At 43.5% G+C, this 23,463-nt stretch overlaps 1 protein-coding gene across 1 annotated transcript; it reads left to right on the forward strand.

The window, feature by feature from the left end:
• The first annotated feature begins 679 nt into the window (after positions 1-679).
• On the forward strand, positions 680-20,754 carry LOC139279589 (uncharacterized). Its single transcript, XM_070898709.1, has 6 exons — positions 680-713; positions 1,885-2,285; positions 3,625-3,733; positions 8,065-8,112; positions 17,720-17,881; positions 20,610-20,754. The coding sequence occupies exons 1-6, from the start codon at positions 680-682 to the stop codon at positions 20,702-20,704; spliced, it is 849 nt and encodes a 282-aa protein (XP_070754810.1). The 3' UTR covers positions 20,705-20,754.
• Positions 20,755-23,463: the final 2,709 nt, after the last annotated feature.

A 23,463-nucleotide genomic window follows, 5' to 3' on the forward strand; every position in this document is an offset into this window, starting at 1 on the left:
CACTCCCTTTCAGAATCAGTTTGTCTTCTTGGAAAAGGTCAGTGAGCAATGTTAAAGACACCTTCTATTGTGGATTGTAGGTGTATAATCATACTGCAATTTAGAACAAAGAAATTAAGTTATAAATAGGATAAGGTCAGCATAACAACATTTTTCAATGTTGACTCAAAATGTCAACAGTTGTACGTGTGGCCAGAAAGAAGTAGAAGGAATGATTGGCTCAGCAAGGTATTATCAGTAGTGTAGTGAAGAGGGGGGAATAATGGAAAGGTGGAGCAGTTTCCTAGGGTTTTCAAAGGGCTGATGTCATCATGGTAAAATGTCTTTCAAAATATTTTAGCACATTTTTTAAAGTTCACACTGCACAACTTGTAGCTGAAGTATGCAATTAGAGCCCTACAACTGCCGAAGGATCCCGATTTGTATATTTAAACAACCTTACATGGCACCTGTTTCATGCAGGCTTGCTCATTTGCAGGCCAACCTGAATAAGGCATCAGGTGGGCTTTGAGTGTCAATTGGGCAGCCAAGATGACCCCCTCCCTGGACGTCCATTTTTCAGGTGTAAAATAGGTGGCCGTGAGTTGAATTTCTTCCCTGAGAGGTGATCTTATAGAGGTTTACAAGATTGTTAAGTGTATAGAAAAAATTAACCCAAAATATTACTTTAAATGAAAGAATGGGAGTAGAAGACGGGGACACACTAGGAAAAGGTAATTTTAGGACTGGTATGAGGACATTTTACTTCACACAAAGAGTGGTCAATGTGTGGAATAGACTTCCAGATAGAGTAGTGGGGGAAAAAACCCTGTAATCATTTAAAGAACAATTGGATGCTACACTGGGAGGGATTTTAGGATCTCTCTGGAGAAATAAGTCAAGTTGCCTTCCTCATCCCTAATTACCCTGTGATCTTGTGTCAGCTGTCATGTGAACTGCCCTTGATGGTTGAAATGGCAGCAGTTTTTAGAGCCAGAGGGGAGCTTGCCTGAAAAACTCTCTTTCAAAATGTTAGCTCCCTTTTGAAAATATAAAGTGCAAAAGCCCCCAAAATCAGGACTTAATTGCTCTGGGAAAAAATACAGCAATTGGTGAGGACAGTAATTCTCTCATGTTATAAGAAAGAATGAACTTGCATTCCTATAGCGCCTTTCATGACCTCAGGACATCTCAAAGCTCTTTACAGCCAATTAAGTGCTTTTGAAGGGTAGGCACCGTTGTAATGTAGGAAACGTTATTAAAAATTATTAAAACAGAAATCCTGCATCAAAGTCTTTCACTGCATCAGCAAACCCATAACGTGTTATATTTGGTCATCTTTTCTGCTGCTCAAGCAGTTAGGTTTCCTGTGATCTGTCCAAGACTGCACTTCTAGCTGAAAATGTTACATTTTCCGGTCCGCTGCTTGGAACGTCTGATTCACTGTCAATGGATTCATCCATTCACAATTATGCAGTGTATTTTATTTTAGGTCCAACCGTTTTGTTTTTTATTTAACTCAAACATGGTTTTAACTTTCCAGGTAATATTGTACTCTTCCATGGGAATGAGTTATTGTTGTCTGATTGATTCTGTACTGCACTGTACTGAATATGTCAATGAACTCGGTGGCTGTTGGCTTGTTTTTGAGGGTTTCCAACCTTGTTAAAATTTGCGTTTTCTTGCAGTTGACACAAAATTAAGCTCCTGTAGAGAAAAACGCAATCGCTATGAACCGTGGTGCACACTCGATCAGCTTCGCTGGGCAGGCCACATAGTTCGCATGCCAGACACGAGACTCCCAAAGCAAGCACTCTACTCGGAACTCCTTCACAGCAAACGAGCCAAAGGTGGGCAGCGGAAACGCTACAAGGACACCCCCAAAGCCTCCCTGATAAAGTGCGACATTACCACTGACACCTAGGAGTCCCTGGCCAAAGACCGCCCTAAGTGGAGAAAGTGCATCCGGGAGGGTGTTGAGCACTTCGAGTCTCAATGCCGAGAGCGTGAAGAGGTCAAGCGTAGGCAGTGGAAGGAGCGTGCGGCAAACCAGTCCCACCCACCCCTTCCCTCAACGACTATCTGTCCCACCTTTGACAGAGTCTGTGGCTCTTGTATTGGACTGCTCAGCCACCAAGGAACTCACTTCAGGAGTGGAAGCAAGTCTTCCTCGATTCCGAGGGACTGCCTATGATGATGATGATGGTGTGACCTTGTGCATAGAATGCGTGCCCTGGCTGAGCAATAATGCATTTTGTTTCTGGATTACATATTTGATTTCCATTATATATGTGCCACTTCACAAGGTGAGTCAGAAGGTTGTGCGTTGAAGTCCCACTCCAGACACTTGAGCACAAAAATCTAGGCTGACACTCCAGTGCAGTGCTCAGGCAGCGCTGCATTGTCAGAGGTGCCATCTTTTGGATTAGACACTAAACCAAAACACCGTCTGCTCTCCGAGGTAGACGTAAATGCTCCCATGGCACTATTTTGAAGAAGAGCAGAGGAGTTATCCTTGGTGTCCTGGCCAATATTTATCCCTCAATCAACATTACTAAAACAGATTATCTGGTCATTATCACATTGCAGTTTGTGGGAGCTTGTTGTACGCAAATTGGCTGCCATGTTTCCTACATTACACCAGCGACTACACTTCAAAAATTCTTCATTGGCTGTAAAGTGCTTTGGGATGGCCTGAGGTCCTGAAAAGCACTATAAGCTCTTTCTTTCTTATGGACACCGAGCCTATGAAACATTTTAGATTTCTTATAGTGTACTTGATAGATTTTTTTTAATCGTTCATAGAATGTGGGCATCACTGGCAAGGCCTGCATTTATTGCCCATCCCTAATTGCCCTTCTTGAACCGCTGCAGTCTGTGTGGTGAAGGTACTCTCACAGTGCTGTTAGAGAGTGAGTTCCAGGATTTTGACGCAGTGATGATGAAGGAACGGTGATATATTTCCAAGTCAGGATGGTGTATAACTTGGAGGGGAACTTGCAGGTGATGGTGTTCGCATGCACCTGCTGCCCTTGTCCTTCTAGATGGTAGATGTCACGGGTTTTGGAGATATAGCTCAAATCCAATACAGTTCTTCATTTGTGAATGATAGATCTTCTCAATTAGTCAGAAATATCAATTAACAGCAGCGGATTAATAGATTTCGTCCATAACCACAGAAGGGTCACAATAAAGCTTTTGCTTATTGTATTTTAATAATGAGGGGAGGAGCTGCATATATTTGGAAAAGCATCAGTTTCTCTCAACTGCAGCCCCTGTAAGGTACAATTGGAATTCCTGTGCAGTAAAGGAACACACCCTTGTGTATAAAGAAGGACAAGAGCACTCCCTAACACACTTTCATGCATTGCGAAATGAAACAAAACAATCTACGTATGCGCTATGCAAAGTCCACAGATCCAAATATAGGTAGATATATTTAGCTCAAAAACAATAGTTTCATTGGGCACCCTAACAGTGATCAGCCCCAAATAATAATCCGATAGAAAATCCCTAAATTTGGCTGCAACATGCATTATTTTATTCTCACAGTAATCTTGTTTTGAGTGAGGTTTAATGTTTCCCATAGGATAGAAACTATGGTAAAACTGGCATGTTATATAATGCTTCTCTCCATTTCTGCAGGTGACGGAATTAGATCACAACCTTAACTGGGCGCTATCATTTGGACTGTGGTGCAAAATGAAAATGCATTGCCTGGCCTTACTAATGCTGGTCTGTTCTTTCTCTACTGGTGAGACATTATGGTCTATTCCCACATACAATGGGCAAACAAGTGAATCAATACCTTTTCTGTTTATTTGCCAGATAAAGTATATATTTTTTAATTTATTCTTGGCGTGTAGCAGACACAGGCAAAGCTACAGTTATCTCTGAAAAAGGTGGGTGTGGGCCTTCTTTGGAACTGCTGGAGTCCCTTGAGCTGACAGCGATCCACAATGGTGTTATGTGGGGAATTCTAGGATATTGACTCAGAAGTGATAAAGGAACGGCAATATATGTCCAAGTCAGGATGGTGGAAGAGAACTTGCAGGTGGAAGTGTTTCTATGACTTTGCTACACTTGGCAGTAGAGGTCACAGGTCTGGGAGGTGCTGTCAAGTTAAGCTTGGCGAATTGCTGCAGTGCATCCTATGGACAGTACATACTGCTTCCACGGTGTGCTAGTGGTGTATGGGATGATATTGAGTTCAGTGGCAGCAGTACCAATAAAGTGGACTGCTCTGTCCTGGATCTCATTAAAATTCAATTGTATTTGCTATTGCATCTTTCTCTACTTTTTCCCAGCATTATATGACTATGAAGATAGGCAGTCTGGGCTTGAGATCCCTTTCAAAGGGGAAGTCTCATCATCAGGACCCTTGATCTTGAAGGTGATGCAGCTTTCCACAAAACCTTTCACTTTGTCCTTTTAATCGCAATTGTTCTACCTCAATGCTGACACCATTCCCTGAATGAGATGAAGGTGCTGACAATCTGCTCCAAGACTTATCTGTAACTAGATACTGAACTGCTCAGAATGACTTGCCATCTGAACATCTCTCTTGCCCTTGCCTGAGAAGGGAGAAGCACTTATCTTCTGCTTCCAGCACATTTCATTGACAAGAACCAATAATGGGAACTTGGCATTTGTGGAGAATTGCACCTATCATTCCATGGTGCAACACATTGATGAATCAACCCACTGGCTTCACATTTCACTTCATCTTCAAATCCCTTATTCTGCTTTCTGCCCTGTCGAAAACACTGAGATTATGCTGGCCAAAGTTATCAACTACATAAGAACATAAGAATTAGGAGCAGGAGTAGGCCAATCAGCCCCTTGAGCCTGCTCCGCCATTCAGTAAGATCATGGCTGATCTTCTACCTTAACTCCAGTTTCCTGCACTTTCTCCATATCCCTTGATTCCCTTAATATTCAAAAAATCTATCGATCCCCGTCTTGAATATACTCAAAGACTGAGCCTCCACAGCCCTCTGGTGTAGATAATTCCAAAGATTCACCGCTCTCTGAGTGAAGAAGTTTCTCCTCATCTCAGTCCTAAATGGCTGACCCCTTATTCTGAGACTGTGACCCCTGGTTCTAGACTCCCCAGCCAGGCGAAACATCCTCCCTGCATCTACCCTGTCAAGCCCTGTAAGAATTTTTTATGTTTCAATGAGATCACCTCTCATTCTTCTAAACTCTAGAGAATATAGGCCTAGTCTACTCAATCTCTCTTCATAAGACAATCCCCCCATCCCAGGAATCAGTCTGGCAAATGTATTCTTTCTTGTGTAAGGAGATTAAAACTGTACACAATACTCCAGGCGCGGTCTCACCAGGACCCTATATAATTGCAATAAGATGTCTTTACTCTTATTCTCAAATCCTCTTGCAATAAAGGCCAACATACCATTTGCTTTCTTAATTGCTTGCTGTACCTGCAGGTTAACTTTCAGTGATTTGTGTACAAGGACACCCAGGTCCCTCTGAACACCAACATTTCCCAATCACTCGCTGTTTAAAAAATACTCTGCTTTCCTACCAAAGTGGACAACTTCACATTTCTCCACATTATATTCCATTTGCCATGTTCTTGCCCATTCACTTAGCCTGTCTATATCCCCTTGAAGCCTCTTTGCATCCTCTTCACAACTTGCATTCCCATCTAGCTTTGTATCATTAGCAAACTTGGATATATTACATTTGGTCTCCTCATCCAAATCATTGATATAGATTGTGAATAGCTGGGGCCCAAGCACCGATCTTTGAGGCACCCCACTAATTACAGCCTGACAACCCGAAAATGACCGGTTTATTCCTGCTCTCTGTCCGTTAACCAATCCTCAATCCATGCGATTATATTACCCCCAATCCCATGAGCCCTAATTTTGCTTAATAACCTCTTGTGTGGCATCTTATCGAATGCCTTCTGAAAATCCAAATATACAACATCCACTGGTTTCTCGTTATTTATTGTACTAGTTACAATCTTAAAAAACTCTAACAGATTTGTCAAACATGATTTCCCTTTCATAAATCCGTGTTGACTCTGCCATATCCTAAGTGCCCTGTTACCACGTCCTTGATGACTGCAACTATACTATGATATCCTATCTTGTTTTTCCTTGACTATGCAGCATTCAACCTGGTCAAGTACTCCATATTCCACCATTGCCTCTCCTCTGAGGTCCATCTCTGTGGAATTCCCCTTGTTTGGTTCCACTTCTACCTGTCCCATGTAGCCAGTTCATCTGCTGCAATGAGTTATTTTCCTTGCCCACAAGATCACCTCCATTTTTGGATCCCTCTTTTTCCTCATATACATGCTGTCCTTAGGCAGAGGATTAGCTTCCATTTTTATGTTAATAACTCAGCTATACCTCTCTACCACCAGCATCAATGACTTCGTAACTACCACAGTGCAGTCCGATTGCTTGTCTGACATCAAACCGATGGGCGAACAAGAACTTTTTCCAACTTAACATTGCCAAGATTGAAGCTTTTTTTTTCAAATACTACCAACAATTCATCCTACTAGTCCGATTTGATGTCCCTTCTCAGCTGCTCGTCAAGTTGAACTCAGCTGTGCGAAAGCTCAGGATCCAATTTGACCCTGACCCAAGTTTCAAACCCTTCTTATGCAATATCAAAACCAGCTATTTCCACCTTAGCAATGATTGCTGCCTGTGCCTTTACCTCGCCCTCACTGCCACTGAAATTCCCATCCATGCCGTTGTCAATTCCAGACTTATCTTGTTCAACTCTTTCCTTGCTGGCATTCCAAGTTCTGCCCGATATAAACTTCAACTCATCCAAAGCTCATCATCTGCTTCATATCTTGCGCTAGGCCCTAGTACCCTATCACATCTGTCCTCACCAAATTCCTATCCCCCAACACATCAAATTCAAAGTCCTTGGGCTAAAAATTCAGTATAGCCCGGTTTGAGGCGGTGACACCGCCTGTCGCTAGCGCCGGGCGATGCTTACCGCCTCCAACCAGGATATTCACTAATAGCACCCCAAGTGGGGAGTGGAGCGCTAAGCGAAGCATTTCACACCTCTCTGAGGGCACTAACTCTGATTCCTGGGGCACAATAGCAGGAGTGCTGCTGAAGTTTTGGCGCGAGGAAACCGGCATCCTAGCGCCTAAAGGGGAGGTCAGCTGGACCAGCCAAAAGGTTAAAGAAAAGCGAAGGCAAGCTAAACAACAATATCAGCATCTAGGAGAGATGCATTAATGGAAAAACATCATTTTAACTGCCCACCTGCTACCCTTTGGACGTATCGCCCTGGTAGCTTCTCCGTGACACCTGCTTTCCCTGTCGGAAGTAGCGGCAGGCGCTACGGCAGGCGAAAGCAGTCACGTTCGCGACCGCGGCACTACGGGGGCGTTGCACACTCAGACGTCACCGAGTAGGTGGCGCTAGAAGATGCAGCCCTAACTCTTAGCGCCTCAGATCTCTTAACTCAGACCTCCACTGAAGGTCGCGGGAGGTGCTGCCAGTGTGGCGCTCGGTCGCTAAGAGCTCAGCTGCTCGTTAGTGTCCCTATTTGAATTTTTAGCCCCTTGTCTTTGTTTTTAAGTCGCTCCATTGCCGTGTCCCTCCCTACCCAGTCTCTGACTCGGAGATCCTTTGCATCTCTTCTTGTCACTCCACATTTGGAAATGGAACCATCAGCCCTACACACTGGAATTCTTTCCCTAAACCCATTCACCGTTCCTTCTTCAAACGCCTCCTTCAAACCTCTCTTGCTGAAGATGCCTTCAATTACCTCCCATAACTCTCTCCTAACACTGCCTTGCATCTGTTTCAGTCTGTGAAGTTCTTTGGGATGTTTTATTACGTTAAATGTAGTGTATAAATGCAAGTTGTTGCTGTCAAATCTCCAAGTCATTTACAATTGATTCCTATTTTGTAATTACTGAGTATAAAGTAAAATTAATTATCGAGTATAAAGGAAAATAAGTTAATCATTATATTATCACACTTGTACACACTTCTCTATTTCACTTTGCTTGATGTCACTCGGTAGTACTGCGCTGTAGGATTTTTATAATTTGAATTGTTTTAATTGCAGTGGATGCTTCACCACGTTCAAAGGCTGTGTTGATGGGTATGGGATCAGGTAAGAGCATGATTTCTCCATATTTGTCTATTCAACTCCAAATTCACAATTATTGCTTCATTTTGGTTCCCATTTTGCCCTATTCTCCATTCTCCCTCCCCCTCGTCATGTACTAGGTTAGGATAGATTAGTGAATGATACTTAAGGGGTTGACAGTGAATGGGCAATGGCAGACATTTAGAGACCGCATGGATGAACTACAACAATTGTACATCCCTGTCTGGCGTAAAAATAAAAAATAAAAAAGGGAAAGTGGCTCAACCGTGGCTATCAAGGGAAATCAGGGATAGTATTAAAGCCAAGGAAGTGGCATACAAATTGGCCAGAAATAGCAACGAACCCGGGGACTGGGAGAAATTTAGAACTCAGCAGAGGAGGACAAAGGGTTTGATTAGGGCAGGGAAAATAGAGTACGAGAGGAAGCTTGCAGGGAACATTAAAACATACTGCAAAAGCTTCGATAGATATGTAAAGAGAAAAAGGTTAGTAAAGACAAAAGTAGGTCCCCTGCAGTCAGAATCAGGGGAAGTCATAATGGGGAACAAAGAAATGGCAGACCAATTGAACAAGTACTTTGGTTCGGTATTCGCGAAGGAGGATACAAACAACCTTCCGGATATAAAAGGGGTCAGAAGATCCAGTAAGAAGGAGGAACTGAGGGAAATCCTTATTAGTCGGGAAATTGTGTTGGGGAAATTGATGGGATTGAAGGCCGATAAATCCCCAGTGCCTGATGGTCTGCATCCCAGGGTACTTAAGGAGGTGCCCTTGGAAATAGAGAATGCATTGTCAGTCATTTTCCAACATTCCATAGACTCTGGATCAGTTCCTATGGAGTGGAGGGTAGCCAATGTAACCCCACTTTTTAAAAAAGGAGAGAGAAAACAGGGAATTATAGACTGGTCAGCCTGACATCGGTAATGGGTAAAATTATTAAGGAAGTATAATGTGGATAAATGTGATGTTATCCACTTTGGTGGTAAAAACAGAGAGACAGACTATTATCTGAATGGTGACAGATTAGGAAAAGGGGAGGTGCAAAGAGACCTGGGTGTCATGGTACATCAGTCATTGAAGGTTGGCACGCAGGTGCAGCAGGCGGTTAAGAAAGCAAATGGCATGTTGGCCTTCATAGCAAGGGGATTTGAGTACAGGGGCAGGGAGGTGTTGCTACAGTTGTACAGGGCATTGGTGAGACCACACCTGGAGTATTGTGTACAGTTTTGGTCTCCTAACCTGAGGAAGGACATTCTTGCTATTGAGGGAGTGCAGCGAAGGTTCACCAGACTGATTCCCGGGATGGCGGGACTGACCTATCAAGAAAGACTGGATCAACTGGGCTTGTATTCACTGGAGTTCAGAAGAATGAGAGGGGACCTCATAGAAACATTTAAAATTCTGACGGGGTTAGACAGGTTAGATGCAGGAAGAATGTTCCCAATGTTGGGGAAGTCCAGAACCAGAGGTCACAGTCTAAGGATAAGGGGTAAGCCATTTAGGACCGAGATGCGGAGGAACTTCTTCACCCAGAGAGTGGTGAACCTGTGGAATTCTCTACCACAGAAAGTTATTGAGGCCAATTCACTAAATATATTCAAAAAGGAGTTAGATGAGGTCCTTACTACTAGGGGGATCAAGGGGTATGGCGAGAAAGCAGGAATGGGGTACTGAAGTTGAATGTTCAGCCATGAACTCATTGAATGGCGGTGCAGGCTAGAAGGGCCGAATGGCCTACTCCTGCACCTATTTTCTATGTTTCTATGTTTCTATGTCATAGCAGCGCATTTGGAAAGAGGTGACATGATAGGTCCAAGTCAGCATGGATTTGTGAAAGGGAAATCATGTTTGACAAATCTTCTGGAATTTTTTGAGGATGTTTTCAGTAGAGTGGACAAGGGAGAACCAGTTGATGTAATGTATTTGGACTTTCAGAAGGCTTTCGACAAGGTCCCACACAAGAGATTAATGTGCAAAGTTAAAGCACATGGGATTGGGGGTAGTGTGCTGACGTGGATTGAGAACTGGTTGTCAGACAGGAAGCAAAGAGTAGGAGTAAATGGGTACTTTTCAGAATGGCAGGCAGTGACTAGTGGGGTACCGCAAGGTTCTGTGCTGGGGCCCCAGCTGTTTACATTGTACATTAATGATTTAGACGAGGGGATTAAATGTAGTATCTCCAAATTTGTGGATGACACTAAGTTGGGTGGCAGTGTCAGCTGCGAGGAGGATGCTATGAGACTGCAGAGTGACTTGGATAGGTTAGGTGAGTGGGCAAATGCATGGCAGATGAAGTATAATGTGGTGGCAAAAACAGAGAGACAGACTATTATCTGAATGGTGACAGATTAGGAAAAGGGGAGGTGCAACGGGACCTGGGTGTCATGGTACATCAGTCATTGAAGGTTGGCAGGCAGGTACAGCAGGCGGTTAAGAAAGCAAATGGCATGTTGGCCTTCATAGCAAGGGGATTTGAGTATAGGGGCAGGGAGGTGTTACTACAGGGCCTTGGTGAGGCCACACCTGGAGTATTGTGTCCAGTTTTGGTCTCCTAAATTGAGGAAGGACATTCTTGCTATTGAGGGAGTGCAGCGAAGGTTCACCAGACTGATTCTCGGGATGGCGGGACTGACATATCAAGAAAGACTGGATCAACTGGGCTTGTATTCACTGGAGTTCAGAAGAATGAGAGGGGATCTCATAGAAACGTTTAAAATTCTGACGGGTTTAGACAGGTTAGATGCAGGAAGAATGTTCCCAATGTTGGGGAAGTCCAGAGCCAGGGGTCACAGTCTAAGGATAAGGGGTAAGCCATTTAGGCCGGAGATGAGGAGAAACTTCTTCACCCAGAAAGTGGTGAACCTGTGGAATTCTCTACCACAGAAAGTTGTTGAGGCCAATTCACTAAATATATTCAAAAAGGAGTTAGATGTAATCCTTACTATTAGGGGGATCAAGGGGTATGGCAAGAAAGCAGGAATGGAGTACTGAAGTTGCATGTTTAGCCATGAACTCATTGAATGGCGGTGCAGGCTCAAAGGGCCGAATGGCCTACTCCTGCACCTATTTTCTATGTTTCTATGTTTCTATGTACTATTTTCTGGCAAAGAGGATGAGCTAATATGTCTCTGCAATGCTGTGTTTGAACCAGCTGGTAGGAGGTACAAGAGAGTAACATAAGTTAGTGCTTCTTTCTAAGCCTGAGTAAGCACTTAACCTCCGCAGAGCCTCCCATGGCATGGATGAGAATGACAGATAGTAATTTACAGCAGTAAACAGTAATGAGAGTTATTTAAGTCAGTCCAAATAACAGCAGTTTGGAATCAGTTCATGAAAGACATAACTGGATATTCCAGTCAATTGAGTTCATTATAATGGCGTTCTTTGTCTATTGCTTCTTTGAAATATCTATAAACACACCTCAGAATGGAATGGCTGCCTGATCCTTCCAGGTTGCAGTCTTTGTTGAAATTATGCACGCATCTTACCCATGTTTTACTTTCATGTCTGTTGTGTCATGGTCCAAACCGTAGCTAACTACATCTGTCTGATCTTAATATCCCTAAAACCCTTTGAAATAGCACTAATTTTAACCGAAGCTGCCCACACCCACCCTGTGGGAACAAGGCATGTTCAGGTCGGGCGTTCATTTTATGCCCCGTCTGATTAAAGGCAATAAAGAGGCCAAATGTGAAACAGGTGTCTGACCCAAACTCACCCTGTTTCTGCCGGGCAGTTTGGGTTAAAATCAGGGCTACAGTCTTTGGGAAGGCAATCTATGAGACTGAGGTATCGTACTTGAACAACAAACAGCCAACTCAATAACACATACTCATAGTGTTAGATTTCTTAATTTCCAATGAAATACGAACTCCGGTTGTAGTTTTAATGTAACTTTATTCTGGCAGCAGCAACAAGCTTCTGGCTTTAAGCCAGGCCTTTGTCCTTCTGAGACCACATGGCCAAAATGGCTGTACTTATACCTGGTTCAATTTACAGAAAAGAACTCGCCTTCTTTGACCTTATTGGCTCATTTGATAGTCTGTTAACCTTTAATTGGCTCACTACCCAAGATCCTAAGATGTCAAGTTGATTGATGACTTAATGCAATGTGGTCTGTGTTTTCTCAAAAACTGCAGCCAGGCTGCAGAGCTTGAATTCTCTATCACATCGGCACACCAACTGTGCTGTTCATACTTAGGCTATCCTCTTTAGACTATGTTGTAGTTTAATAGCCCAGTGATACACTTTAATTGTTTCTAGCACTTGGGTGATCACTAATAACCAACACTATTGGCTTAACCAGCTTCTTCCTGATATACTTCAAGCACAGCCAAAAGAATAGGAGTCAATTGCCCATCATTCAGTAGCCATTTTGAAAATGGTATTTTTCTTAAAAGGCTGGAATCCCAACAATGAAGGATGAGATTTGATCAAATTTGAAATTTAAAAAAAATATTTTTTGTGTACTGGACTGATGATAAAAATGAATACCAGAATAAATATAAAGGATATTGGAAAATTACAAAAATGGAGATTGAAAAGGCTAGGAGGAAGTATGAAAGACAATTAGCAAAGAATGTAATAGGGAAGATTAGTACATGAGGATAATCAAGGTCGAGGTAGAACTGCTAAACGACAAAGAAAGCTATCTACTACAGGAGAATGAGAGGATTGAGATACCAAGTAAATATTACTTCAGAATAGATGGATATTGGGATTATAGAACCATTAGAGATCACTGCAGAATACTTAGTGGAGGTTATTATTCAAAGAGATGTAATACCAAAGAAGTTACTCAAACTTAAAGTACACAAGTCACCAGTCCCTGATGGTTTACATTTGTGGATTGTGAGGAAAGCTAAGGTAGAAATAGTGGAGGGTCTGGCTATAATTTTACAAAATTCTGAGGAAAGGGAAATTGTGCCAGATGACTAGGATGGCAAATGTGACTCTTCAAAAAAAGAAAATAGGATAAGCCAAGAAATTACCAGTCAGTTAGACATACTTCAGTAAACTACTGGATTAAATAGTACAGGATAGAATTACTAAGCAGTTGGAGAAAGATGAGTTAATCAGGGCCAACCGGCATGAATTTATAGAGGGTAGATTGTGCCTCACTAACCGTATAAAATTCTTTAAAGAAATAACAGAGAGGATAGACAAAAGAAATAACAGTGGATGTGGTTTATAGATTTTCAAAAAGCATTTGATAAGCTTTTATGTAAGAGACTAACAATAAAAAATAATGTAGATAATGTAGAATGAAGGAGAATAAGGTCACATGGATAGAGAGATGATTCGAGGGACAAAAGCAAAGGGCAGCATTAAAGGGAAATGCCTTGAACTGGAAAGTGATAAATGGTATCCCACAGGAGTCTGTTGAACTGTTTTTATTTAGTATATACATATGTGATCTGGATTTAAGAGTTGAGGGAGTAATAAGAATATTTGCTGATGATCCCAAATTTGGGAGTATAGAAAATTGTAATGAGAACTGTAAAATACAGCAGGAGGACATAAATAGGCGAGGAAGGATGTAGTTCATTGTGGAGAAATGAAAAGTAAAAGATTTTAGAAGTAAAAATAGGGGAAGGAAGTACACCTTGAACAGTAAGATTTTAAATGGAGTAGTTAAACAGAAAGAAATGGAGTAGATGTACAGATCATTAATGGTATCAACCCAAGTTGCCACCATAAGGCATGGAATCATTGATTTTGTATCTAGAATATATAAGCAAGGAGAAAAAGCCGAACTTGTAAAATACCTTAGTTAGGCTGCAGTTAGGTTACTGTGTACAGTTTTGGTCATCCCATTATAGTAAGGATATATAAAAGCAACAGAAACGGCCCAGCTTAGCTTCACTAAGATGCTGCCAGGGTGAGAGTTTACAGTTATGAAGAGAGCCTTGAGAAGTTAAAAAGCTGAGAAGGTTAAGGAATGGTCTGATATAAGTCTTCAAAATGATGAAGGGTTATGATAGGGTAAATAGTGTTAGATTATTTCCATCAGTGAGAGGGTACAAATTTAAAACAACAACAAAAAGAATTAAAGGGGAAGTTAGGAAAAAAAGACTTTACACCGAGGGTGGTTAGGATGTGAAAGTGCAACCCATAAGTACTTTTAAAAATTATATAGTTGCTTGAAAAAGGAGATTATTAAAGGTTATGGGGAGTGACAACCACACTGAGATCGACTAGTGGAGAGAAATACAAGGTGGAGAAAAGCAGATTTGGGTGGGCTGAATGGCCTGTTTCTATGCTGTAACATTCTATGATTCTACAACCTGAGAAACATGGTATAGCGAAAGAGCCCATGGAGAAAAATACTAAATTTTTGTCACACTCGTGACATTCGTGTTTTTATTTTAAAAAACAAGAATTGGATCCCTGTTCTAAATGAAATTCAGCCTCAATTAAAGAACAAAATTAAGTTCTAAGGGCTAGAGATTCGGGTCTCAGCGAAAATGGTATTTTTTCACCCAAATTACCATTTTCGCTATCGCTATCAGGCCGGAAATTCAACCTTCAACTTGCGCAGCAGTAAAAATCGGGATTGGAAGAGGATTCACGGCCCAAACTGCGATCCTCATCAACTTTAGTCCAAGGCCGATACCGCTGCGAGAGACCCCTTGGGAGAGTGGGAAAACACCAAAAAATAAATTGGAAAAAAACAAAAAAAAAATTCACAAAACATTTACAAGACGCTTATCTATTGACTCGCTGAAAAAGGATTAAAAAAAATAAAAACTTTCACTTACCTTTTTGCAGGTCTTCATACTTACTGCTGCTGGCAGGTTTGACCCTGTCGGTATTCTGGGCAGAATACGGGTGCACACAGAGCCAAATTTCGGGCAAAAACACTATTTCGGGTCTTGCACAGCAGCGCTCCTCTGCCCAGCGGTATGTGGAAAACATCGCAAAACGTCACCGAATTTCCCGCCAATCAGGTTTTCACCAAAAAGGATGAAATAGCACCAAAAATCCGGTCGCAAAATCGCCGAATTTCTAGAGTCAGAAAACCATATTTTCAATCAGTGGTAAAATGACAATATCAATGTTAGCCCCATTAGCTCCAATTAATAACTATCACTCCTTTGTGTTTCATTCACATAGCATCTCTATAGCTATGATGCGAGGAGACCAAGTTCAAATCTTAGGGGGAGAAATTCGCGTTGTTTGTGCCTCCCGGAACAGGGCGCAAATGACTTCTCGCCTGGGGTGTGGGGCTGCTACCAGCTCCCGAGAAATTCCACGGGAGTCAGTGGAACGCTAACCGGTAGCGTCCCGCTCCTGCCAGTAGCGCCCCGGGCTGCTGCTCTGGAGATAATGATGTCATTACTGTGCGCAACAGCCCGTTTTCACCCCGGAGCGAAGATTCGGTAGCACCCCGTGAGGTTGTCGCGGCCGATGTCCGCGCCGACCTCGTGGGTCGTGAACCGGGTCTCAGTCCGCCCGTGGGGCAAAAATTAAAGAGGCCGACTTACCGATTCTGGCCTTGCCCTCTTGAAATTGTGGGGTTCGTGCTGCGATGTTGCAGCCCGGCACTCCGCTTCTGTGCCGGGATATTGCCACGGCACCCCGCTCCCCATTGGTGGCCCCGTCTCCCCGATGCAGAGCCGGCACCGTGCCCTCCCCTTTAATGAAAGGGGAGGACCCTGTGCTCCTGCCAGCGCTACACGCCTCTCCACGTAGCGTGGAAAATTCCCGCGGTTAATGCCACAGTCCCACCCCCCCAGTGGAAGTGGAGCGCATGTCTTTGCACTCTACTTCCTCTCAGAGGGCGGTAAGCCCAATTTAGCTGCCAGGGCAGGACTTCCGCCCCCTTAGTTTCAATGATCATTACTCTAGCAAAGTGACTTTTGTCAGCCTGTTGTACAGTGGCTTACGCTGCATTCAGAAAGACTCCCATTCAATGGTCCCCTCTAGCTCTTCATTAAACGTATTGCATGGCTTATTTCTTTTTAATCCTCTGACTTAAAATTCTTAGCACTAAAGTACCCGTCATCTACAGTCACAGTCTTCAGGTCCCATATCATCATCTTATTTATCCTTGCTATGGCACCACCTCTAGCTAAATTAATTTGCTGCCATATTGACTATAGTCACTTAGTTGAGATGAAGACAGCACACTATTAAATATTTTTTCCTGAATGAATTGTTCATATATATCAAATTCTATAGATCTTTACAGCACAGGAAGTGGCTATTTGGTCCATTGTGTCTGTGCTGGTATATAAGTAGGCTCTGTTTATGATTTTCAGCTTGTGAACTGTCTTGTAAACCACTGTGAAAAACAACCAATTTGCTGCTATTATCAAGTGCTGCTGGTTCAGTCACATATCGCAGTATATCTTCGTATCCTGGTCGAAAAAATATTCAAAATTAAAAACTATACATTTCCATGGCATCAACTGAGTCCCTCAACCAGATTATTTCCTCGTACCTATCCACTCTCTATGAAATAATACTGCCCAACATGTTGGGTTTCACCACCAAGATCATACTAGGCTGTTCTTTCCTCCCCTCTTCACTGCCCCTGCACTTCCTTAAGGATCTGTTCCATCTCGAAGTTTTCCAATTCTGACAAAGGGTCACAGACCCGAAACATTAACTCTGTTTCTCTCCACAGATGCTGCCTGACCTGCTGTGATTTCCAACATTTTCTGTTTTTATTTCATACTAGGATGTTCCCCATTTACACTCCACAATATTGGCTGAGATAGGAGGATATTGGGCCGTAATTCGCAGCCCCTATGGCTGTGTACGAGGTGTGCACGCACCCATAAGGACTACACAAGTTCCGGGATTAGGCATGCGCTGCGCATGCGCTAAAACTCAGAACTTGTGATTTGTCAAGAATCTTCCTGACAGATCGTATGAATCCCTGGGAAAAGTATACGCAGGAAGAGAGTTGAGCTATTTACCCAACTTCTGCCCGACGAATTCTTACGACTGATAAAAGCAGACGTAAGGCCTGCTTTTACCAATGTGAGAGTTTTAAAAGACAGAAAAATAAAATGTTATCAATAATTTATACATTTAAAAATCTGTGAAATAAGGTAAGCCCCTTTAAAACATATCAATTTATGTTTCAAAAAAATATTTTTTTGTTTTAAATGTTTAATTATATTGTATTTTAATTAATTTTAAATATGAAATTTTTTTTTAATTTGAAGTGTAGATGTATTTTTTGGGATATTCTCATTCATATTTATGGGGTTTCCTACATACGGAATCCCCATAAGTATGTCATCTGTTGGGCCAGCAACCCCCTGTGCCTGAGATACGCAGGCCTCTTCTGCGGGTATCTGGAGAGGCCCAGGGCCGCGAGTCACCATACCTCCCAGACCACCAGTTACGCGAACATTTCCCGCGGGAAGCCTCCGACCGCAAATTCAGGGCTTATTGCGTAGGCTGCACCTACAGGAAGCCTATGAAATAAAAATCTGGGCTTGAGTTGCCATCACCCATAGAATTGCACGCAAGGATGAGTCATCGCCTCCAAGAGAGGAGGAAGAAAAAGGGGATAGGAAAGTTTATGGTATGTAATTAGTGCCACCACTTAATTATTAGAGCTTTAAAATAACATGAACACTTTCCTTTCCAGTTCTTGCCATTACTGCTGCTCAGAGTTTTATTGCTGCTCTAGGATTCACTGCCACTGGAATAGCAGCAGGTTCTTGGGCAGCTAAATTAATGTCAATCGTCGCACGTCTCAACGGAGGAACAGTACCACCTGGAAGTTTTCTGACCACACTTCAGTCCATTGGTAAAATATTTTCTTCTCTTATCAACTTACCAAGTTGGTTTACTGTAACCACACTATTCTTGCTGAAGAGAGTGTAAGCCCGAGGATAGGCTCCAATCAGTGCTTCATTTAATAATGTGGGAAAGGTTGTTTTCTCCCACAGCACAGTACACAGCATGCAATGAGGCAAGTCATAGTGGGAATGAAATGCGCCATCCCACCACTTTCAACATTCACTCCCTCCACCACCGGCGCACCATGGCTGCAGTGTGTACCATCTACATGATGCAATGCAGCAACTCGCCAAGGCTTTTTTGGCAGCACCTCCCAAACCCGCAACCTCTAACACCTAGAAGGACAAGGGCAGCAGGTGCATGGGAGCACCGTTACCTGCAAGCTCCCCAAGTTGCACACCGTCCAGACTTGGAAATATATCACCGTTCCTTCATAGCCACTGGGTCAAAATCCTGGAACTCCCATCCTAACAACACTGTGGGAGTTCCTTCACCACAAGGACTGCAACGGTTCAAGAAGGCGGCTCACCACCACCTTCTCAAGAGCAATTAGGGATGGGCAATAAATGCTGGCCTTGCCAGTGAAGCCCACATCCCAGAATGACTAAAACATTTTTAAAAATTATCTCATCTTCCATTCCTCCTACAGATCTTCCCGAGCCTGGCAAAACTCACCTTGGAGGGGGAATGTACATCGAAATTAAAATTTGGATTAGTGTCTCATAGTTGGGACCTCAACACTCCAGCATTATACCTGTAGAGATGCTATAGTAATCATCTTCATAGGCAGTCCCTCGGAATCAAGGAAGATTTGCTTCCACTCTTAACATGAGTTCTTAGGTGGCTGAACAGTCCAATACGAGAACCACAGTCTCTGTCACAGGTGGGATAGTCATTGAGGGAAAGGGTGGGTGGGACTGGTTTGCCGCACGCTATTTCCACTGCCTGCGCTTGATTTCTGCATGCTCTCGGCGACGAGACTCGAAGTGTTCAGCACCCTCCTGGATGCACTTCCTCCACTTAAGGCGGTCTTTGGCCAGGGACTCCCAGGTATCAGTGGGGATGTTGCACTTTATCAGGGAGGCTTTGAGGGTGTCCTTGTAACGTTTCCACTGCCCACCTTTGGCTCGTTTACTGTGAAGGAGTTCCGAGCAGAGCACTTGCTTTGGGACAACATAAAGGAGTGACAGTCCTTAATTAGGGCTCATGTGGTTTGAAATTGCAATTCTATCACCATTTTCTTTAAATGAGCTTAAAGGAGAATGTTAGTGTTGAGTACAATGAATAGTGTTTTTTTAAATTTATTCGTTCACAGGATGTGGGCGTCGCTAGCAAGGCCAGCATTTATTGCCTATCCTGAATTGCCCTCTGAACCGCTGCAGTCCATGTGGTGAAAGTATTCCCACAATGCTGACTTTGTCATAGCGGTTTGGTACAATTGAAGGACATTAATAAACCAGATGGGGTTTTCTGACAATCCAGTCGCTACATGGTCACTATTACTGACACTAGCTTTTTAGTCCAGATTTATTTAATTAACTGAATTTACATTCCCCAGCTGCTGTGGTGGGATTTAAACCCACGTTTCCAGATTGTTAGTCCAGGCCTCTGGATTACTAGTCCAGTAACATAACTATTGTGCTACCCTACTCTAGTTCATCTGGGGAGGGTGGAAGTCACTTGGGTTAGAAAGCCACTGTGGCAGTTCTTCAGGTAAAATAAAAAAGTATTATATGTTACTTAAAAAAAACTAATTGGATACATATTACTTCTTTAAATAAATCTACATAAAACACAAACTGTGAGATCGATTTTAATCCCCTGCACCTGGTGGAAATGGTGGGTGGGAGGGGTTAACATCACTTACTGTTCCCACCGGTGACACTTTGGGTTGGAATTTGCGGTCAGAGTCGTAGCTCCGGAGTACGCCTCCATCCTGAAAAAAAAACCTGTACCTACCTGCTGGCTCCCTAGCTTCAGAGACTTCAGATCCTGAGCCTGCGTGAAGGCCCACAGATCCCAGGGACGCAGGCGGTTTGGAAGCGTCCCTTGGATCACGTGGGCCAGGTCCTCGAATCAGAAAGGAGGATTTTTCATAAACTATAGGGATTCCATTTGCGAACGAAATCCCCATAAGTATGAACCCAATCCCCAAATAATTAAACAATTTACACAAATGCGATAAAAATAAATGTTCCCATTTTCAAATTTAATTAAAACTCCCTTTAATGAAGCATTTACAATAAAAAAAATATTTTTTGAAAAATAATTTTAAACATTTTAATCCAGGCCAAAATTTATATAAAGTAGTTATAAATGGTTGTGGATGAATTTTTATTTTTCAATTCTTAATTTAACATTTATATTGACCCTTACACTAGTGGATGCAGGCCCTACACCACCTTTTACCAGACGTGAGGGCTTCATGGGCACTTGCTAGGCAAATATTCTGCACCAGCGAAAGTTATTTTACTTTTGATCCTTGACAGATTGCAAGCTCCGGGCTTTTGCGCATGCGGAAACGCGGAACTTGCGGGGCTTTTTACAAGGACGTACACTCCGCAAAATCCGGGCCTTTATCTTCACTGACTCTGAAGCCGGCCAAGAATCCTGCTGCAGGCAGGTGGAAGGAAGGCTAATTTACATCTTAAAGTCGCAGCCCAATGACATCACCAGTGTTCTTGTACCAGGTTTGATATTCAATGCTTCTGTTTCTCTTTTTGTTTTCCTGAAAGGTACGGCAGGATTCGCTTTCTCTACGAACTTCATGATTGGAGTCATGGGTGCCCTCGCTTTCATCATCATCAGCATTAAATTGAATATTTTCTGAAGTAGAAGAAGTTGTTGCTGCCGAGTGCAGAAATAAATGGTTATCTTTATCTACCAGCAGTGTGATGGGAATGTCTTTTTGCATGTAAAATTTTCTTTTTAAATTTGAGAGAAATAACTTAACATATGTATGGCAAGCCAGCTTAAATTGACAGTAAATGCCCTCAATATCACCACAGCTGAACTGTTCGCCCTACATAGAGCATGCACGGCTGTGAGTTGTGCCATAGTTAGTTATTTATTTAGTTAGTTATACGGCCCAGAAATCAGCACAGTCCCAGCCTGCAAGTCCATCAGCAGGCCGGGGCCATTAGAGGGAGCAGCGTGCCGCGACCTGTCAGTGCAAGGAGCAGCACGTGCTGCTGCAGGAGGACGACGGCTGACTGCAATGCGGGCAGGTACAGCAGGAGCGGCGAGGTTGTGACGAAGGAGCGGCAAGAGTTTGTAGAGGGATATGATCGGGGCCCAGAAGAGGCGAGGGCCCAGTGACAGCACGGGCCAGCCCACACTGTGATATGTGCGTGCACTAGGTCCGTGCAGCAGAGCTGGTCTCCAGTCATCTTGGCTAACCCTTGGCACTGGACCAAGACCTAGTCTGTCAAGCCCGTATGGTGGCTGGGGTGCAGCGGCCACCACACGTTAAAAAAGTCCACGCACAGGCATCTTCCACCCTTCAAGATGTAGTTCGGGATCTGGAATATTAGGTCCTTCATTGAAACACCTGTGAACTCATCCCTTTTTGGTATGGAAGCAAGTCATCCTCATCTTGAGGGGCTGCCTATGATGATGATGAGTTAGTTATTTGGATGAGCTCACAAACTAAAGGAACACTGTGTACCAGAGATAGCTGCTGTGGATTCAGTTTGTAATGTGGAAGTTTGTAAATATTTGCACCAGTCAAGATTCTTCCATGTTACGTGACTATCACATCCACAACTCATAATTATGTTATTCATTCAGGATATACTCTACAAAGCAGCAGATTATGAAGGGGAGAAAGGCATCATTTTAGCTAATTCCAGTCAGCCCGGCTGAGATCAGTCTCACCTCGTAGAGTATTACAAGCAACCAGCGTCCTATAACACAATATGTTAATTAAGTAACGCATCACGTCTCCGGCCCCAAGTAGCCCTTAATGTTTTCACCCCGACCTCGTCGCTCCTGCTGCACCTGCCCACGCTCCAATCACCGACCCGTGCAGCAGAGCTGGTCTCCAGTCGTCTTGGTCAACCCTTGCCACTGGACCAAGACCGAGCTCTGTCAAACCCGCGTGGTGGCTGGGGTGCAACGGCCACCACACGTTAAAAAAATCCACGCACAGGCATCTTCCACCCTTCAACATGTAGTTCGGGACCTGGAACATTAGGTCCTTCATTGAAATAGTGAACTCATCCCTTTTTGGCGTGGAAGGGAATCACCCTCGGTACGAGGGACTGCCTATGATGATGAATGTTTTTTGTGAAACCTTTACCCGGGTGTGAAAATCAAGGCTGTTGCAAAACAAAATCACCAACAGCTAGGAGCATTGTATATGTGCTCAGTAATTGATTTCAATGGAAAGAAAATCAGGCGTGGTGTAAAACAGGCTGCTGACTCACATGAGCCTAAGGGTAGAGACCACTTTCCCCCCTCCCCAATTTTATCAGCCAGTATGACCATTAAGTACTTTTAGGTCAGGCATGGTGAAGTCAAATGTAACTTAAAATTCCCCTTTCACTACCAAAATGTGCCTTACCCTCCAAACTGGAGAATACAAATATTCTTTCCGACTGAGACTGCCATGGGCAAGTGCCCAGTAATAAATGGGTTGAGTGTTCAAATTTAGCCAGCAGAGAAGCAAACCTTTGGTCCCATCAATCTGGACCAACTGGTTTCAAGCCCAGGTACTGCAGGTGAAAGGATAATGTTCTAAACTGCCATGCTGTGTAAAATACTGAAGTATAAATGGCTAAAATACTTTTAATACTTTTTGTCCAGTTATTCATTAACACTGCACAATAAATCCCAGTATCTCTTTGGTCGCATCTGAGGCAATTTGGCCTCAGATGCGACCTACTTTCCTACAAGTGCCTTATTTCCTATTTCTCCTCAATCACCCATTTTAAATTCTGATCTCAGACTGTGTGAATGAATCAAAGGTGTATATCCCCACCCAATCATCCCACTGTGCTGTGGGAGGGAAAACAACTTTTCCCACATTATTAAATCAAACTGATTGTTCTTGGGTCATCATCATCATAGGCGGTCCCTTGAACGAGGATGACTTGCTACCACACCAAAAGGGACGAGTTTACAGATATTTCAATGAAGGACCCGATATTCCAGTCCTGATCTCCAATCGAAGGAGTGGAAGATGCCTGTGCGTGGATTTTTTAAATGTGTGGTGACCGTTGCACATCAGCCGCCACTGCTGCACGGACCTAGTGCACACACATATCGCAGTGTGGGCTGGCCCATACTGCCCCTGGGCCCTCGGCTCTTCTGGGTCCTGTACCTTCATTTGTTGCATCTCCACCACGATCTCTTGCCGCTCGTTTGCCACATTCATCGCACCTCCGCCACGATCGCCCACCGAATCTCAGCCACGATCCCTCATCGTTCCTCCGCCTCAATCACTCGCTGTGCCTCCACCACGACCTTCCTGCTCCTCTGCTGTACCTGGGCCCCGCCGATACTCCTGCCCACGCTCCAAACGGTGACCCGGGTCCTGATGACCTCACCCGGTTGTTCACCTCAAAAATCGGCGCACATTTGGAACGA

The sequence above is a fragment of the Pristiophorus japonicus genome, chromosome 14, assembly GCF_044704955.1.
Source record: "Pristiophorus japonicus isolate sPriJap1 chromosome 14, sPriJap1.hap1, whole genome shotgun sequence".
Lineage (NCBI taxonomy): Eukaryota > Metazoa > Chordata > Chondrichthyes > Pristiophoridae > Pristiophorus > Pristiophorus japonicus.

Bases quoted from the DNA above. Each gene is read 5' to 3' on its own strand.
- LOC139279589 (XM_070898709.1), top strand. From the start codon at position 680: ATGGGAGTAGAAGACGGGGACACACTAGGAAAAG. The intron at 3,734-8,064 runs GTGAGACATTAT...TTTTAATTGCAG, and splicing joins GGTCTGTTCTTTCTCTACTG to TGGATGCTTCACCACGTTCA. The intron at 8,113-17,719 runs GTAAGAGCATGA...TTTCCTTTCCAG, and splicing joins GTTGATGGGTATGGGATCAG to TTCTTGCCATTACTGCTGCT.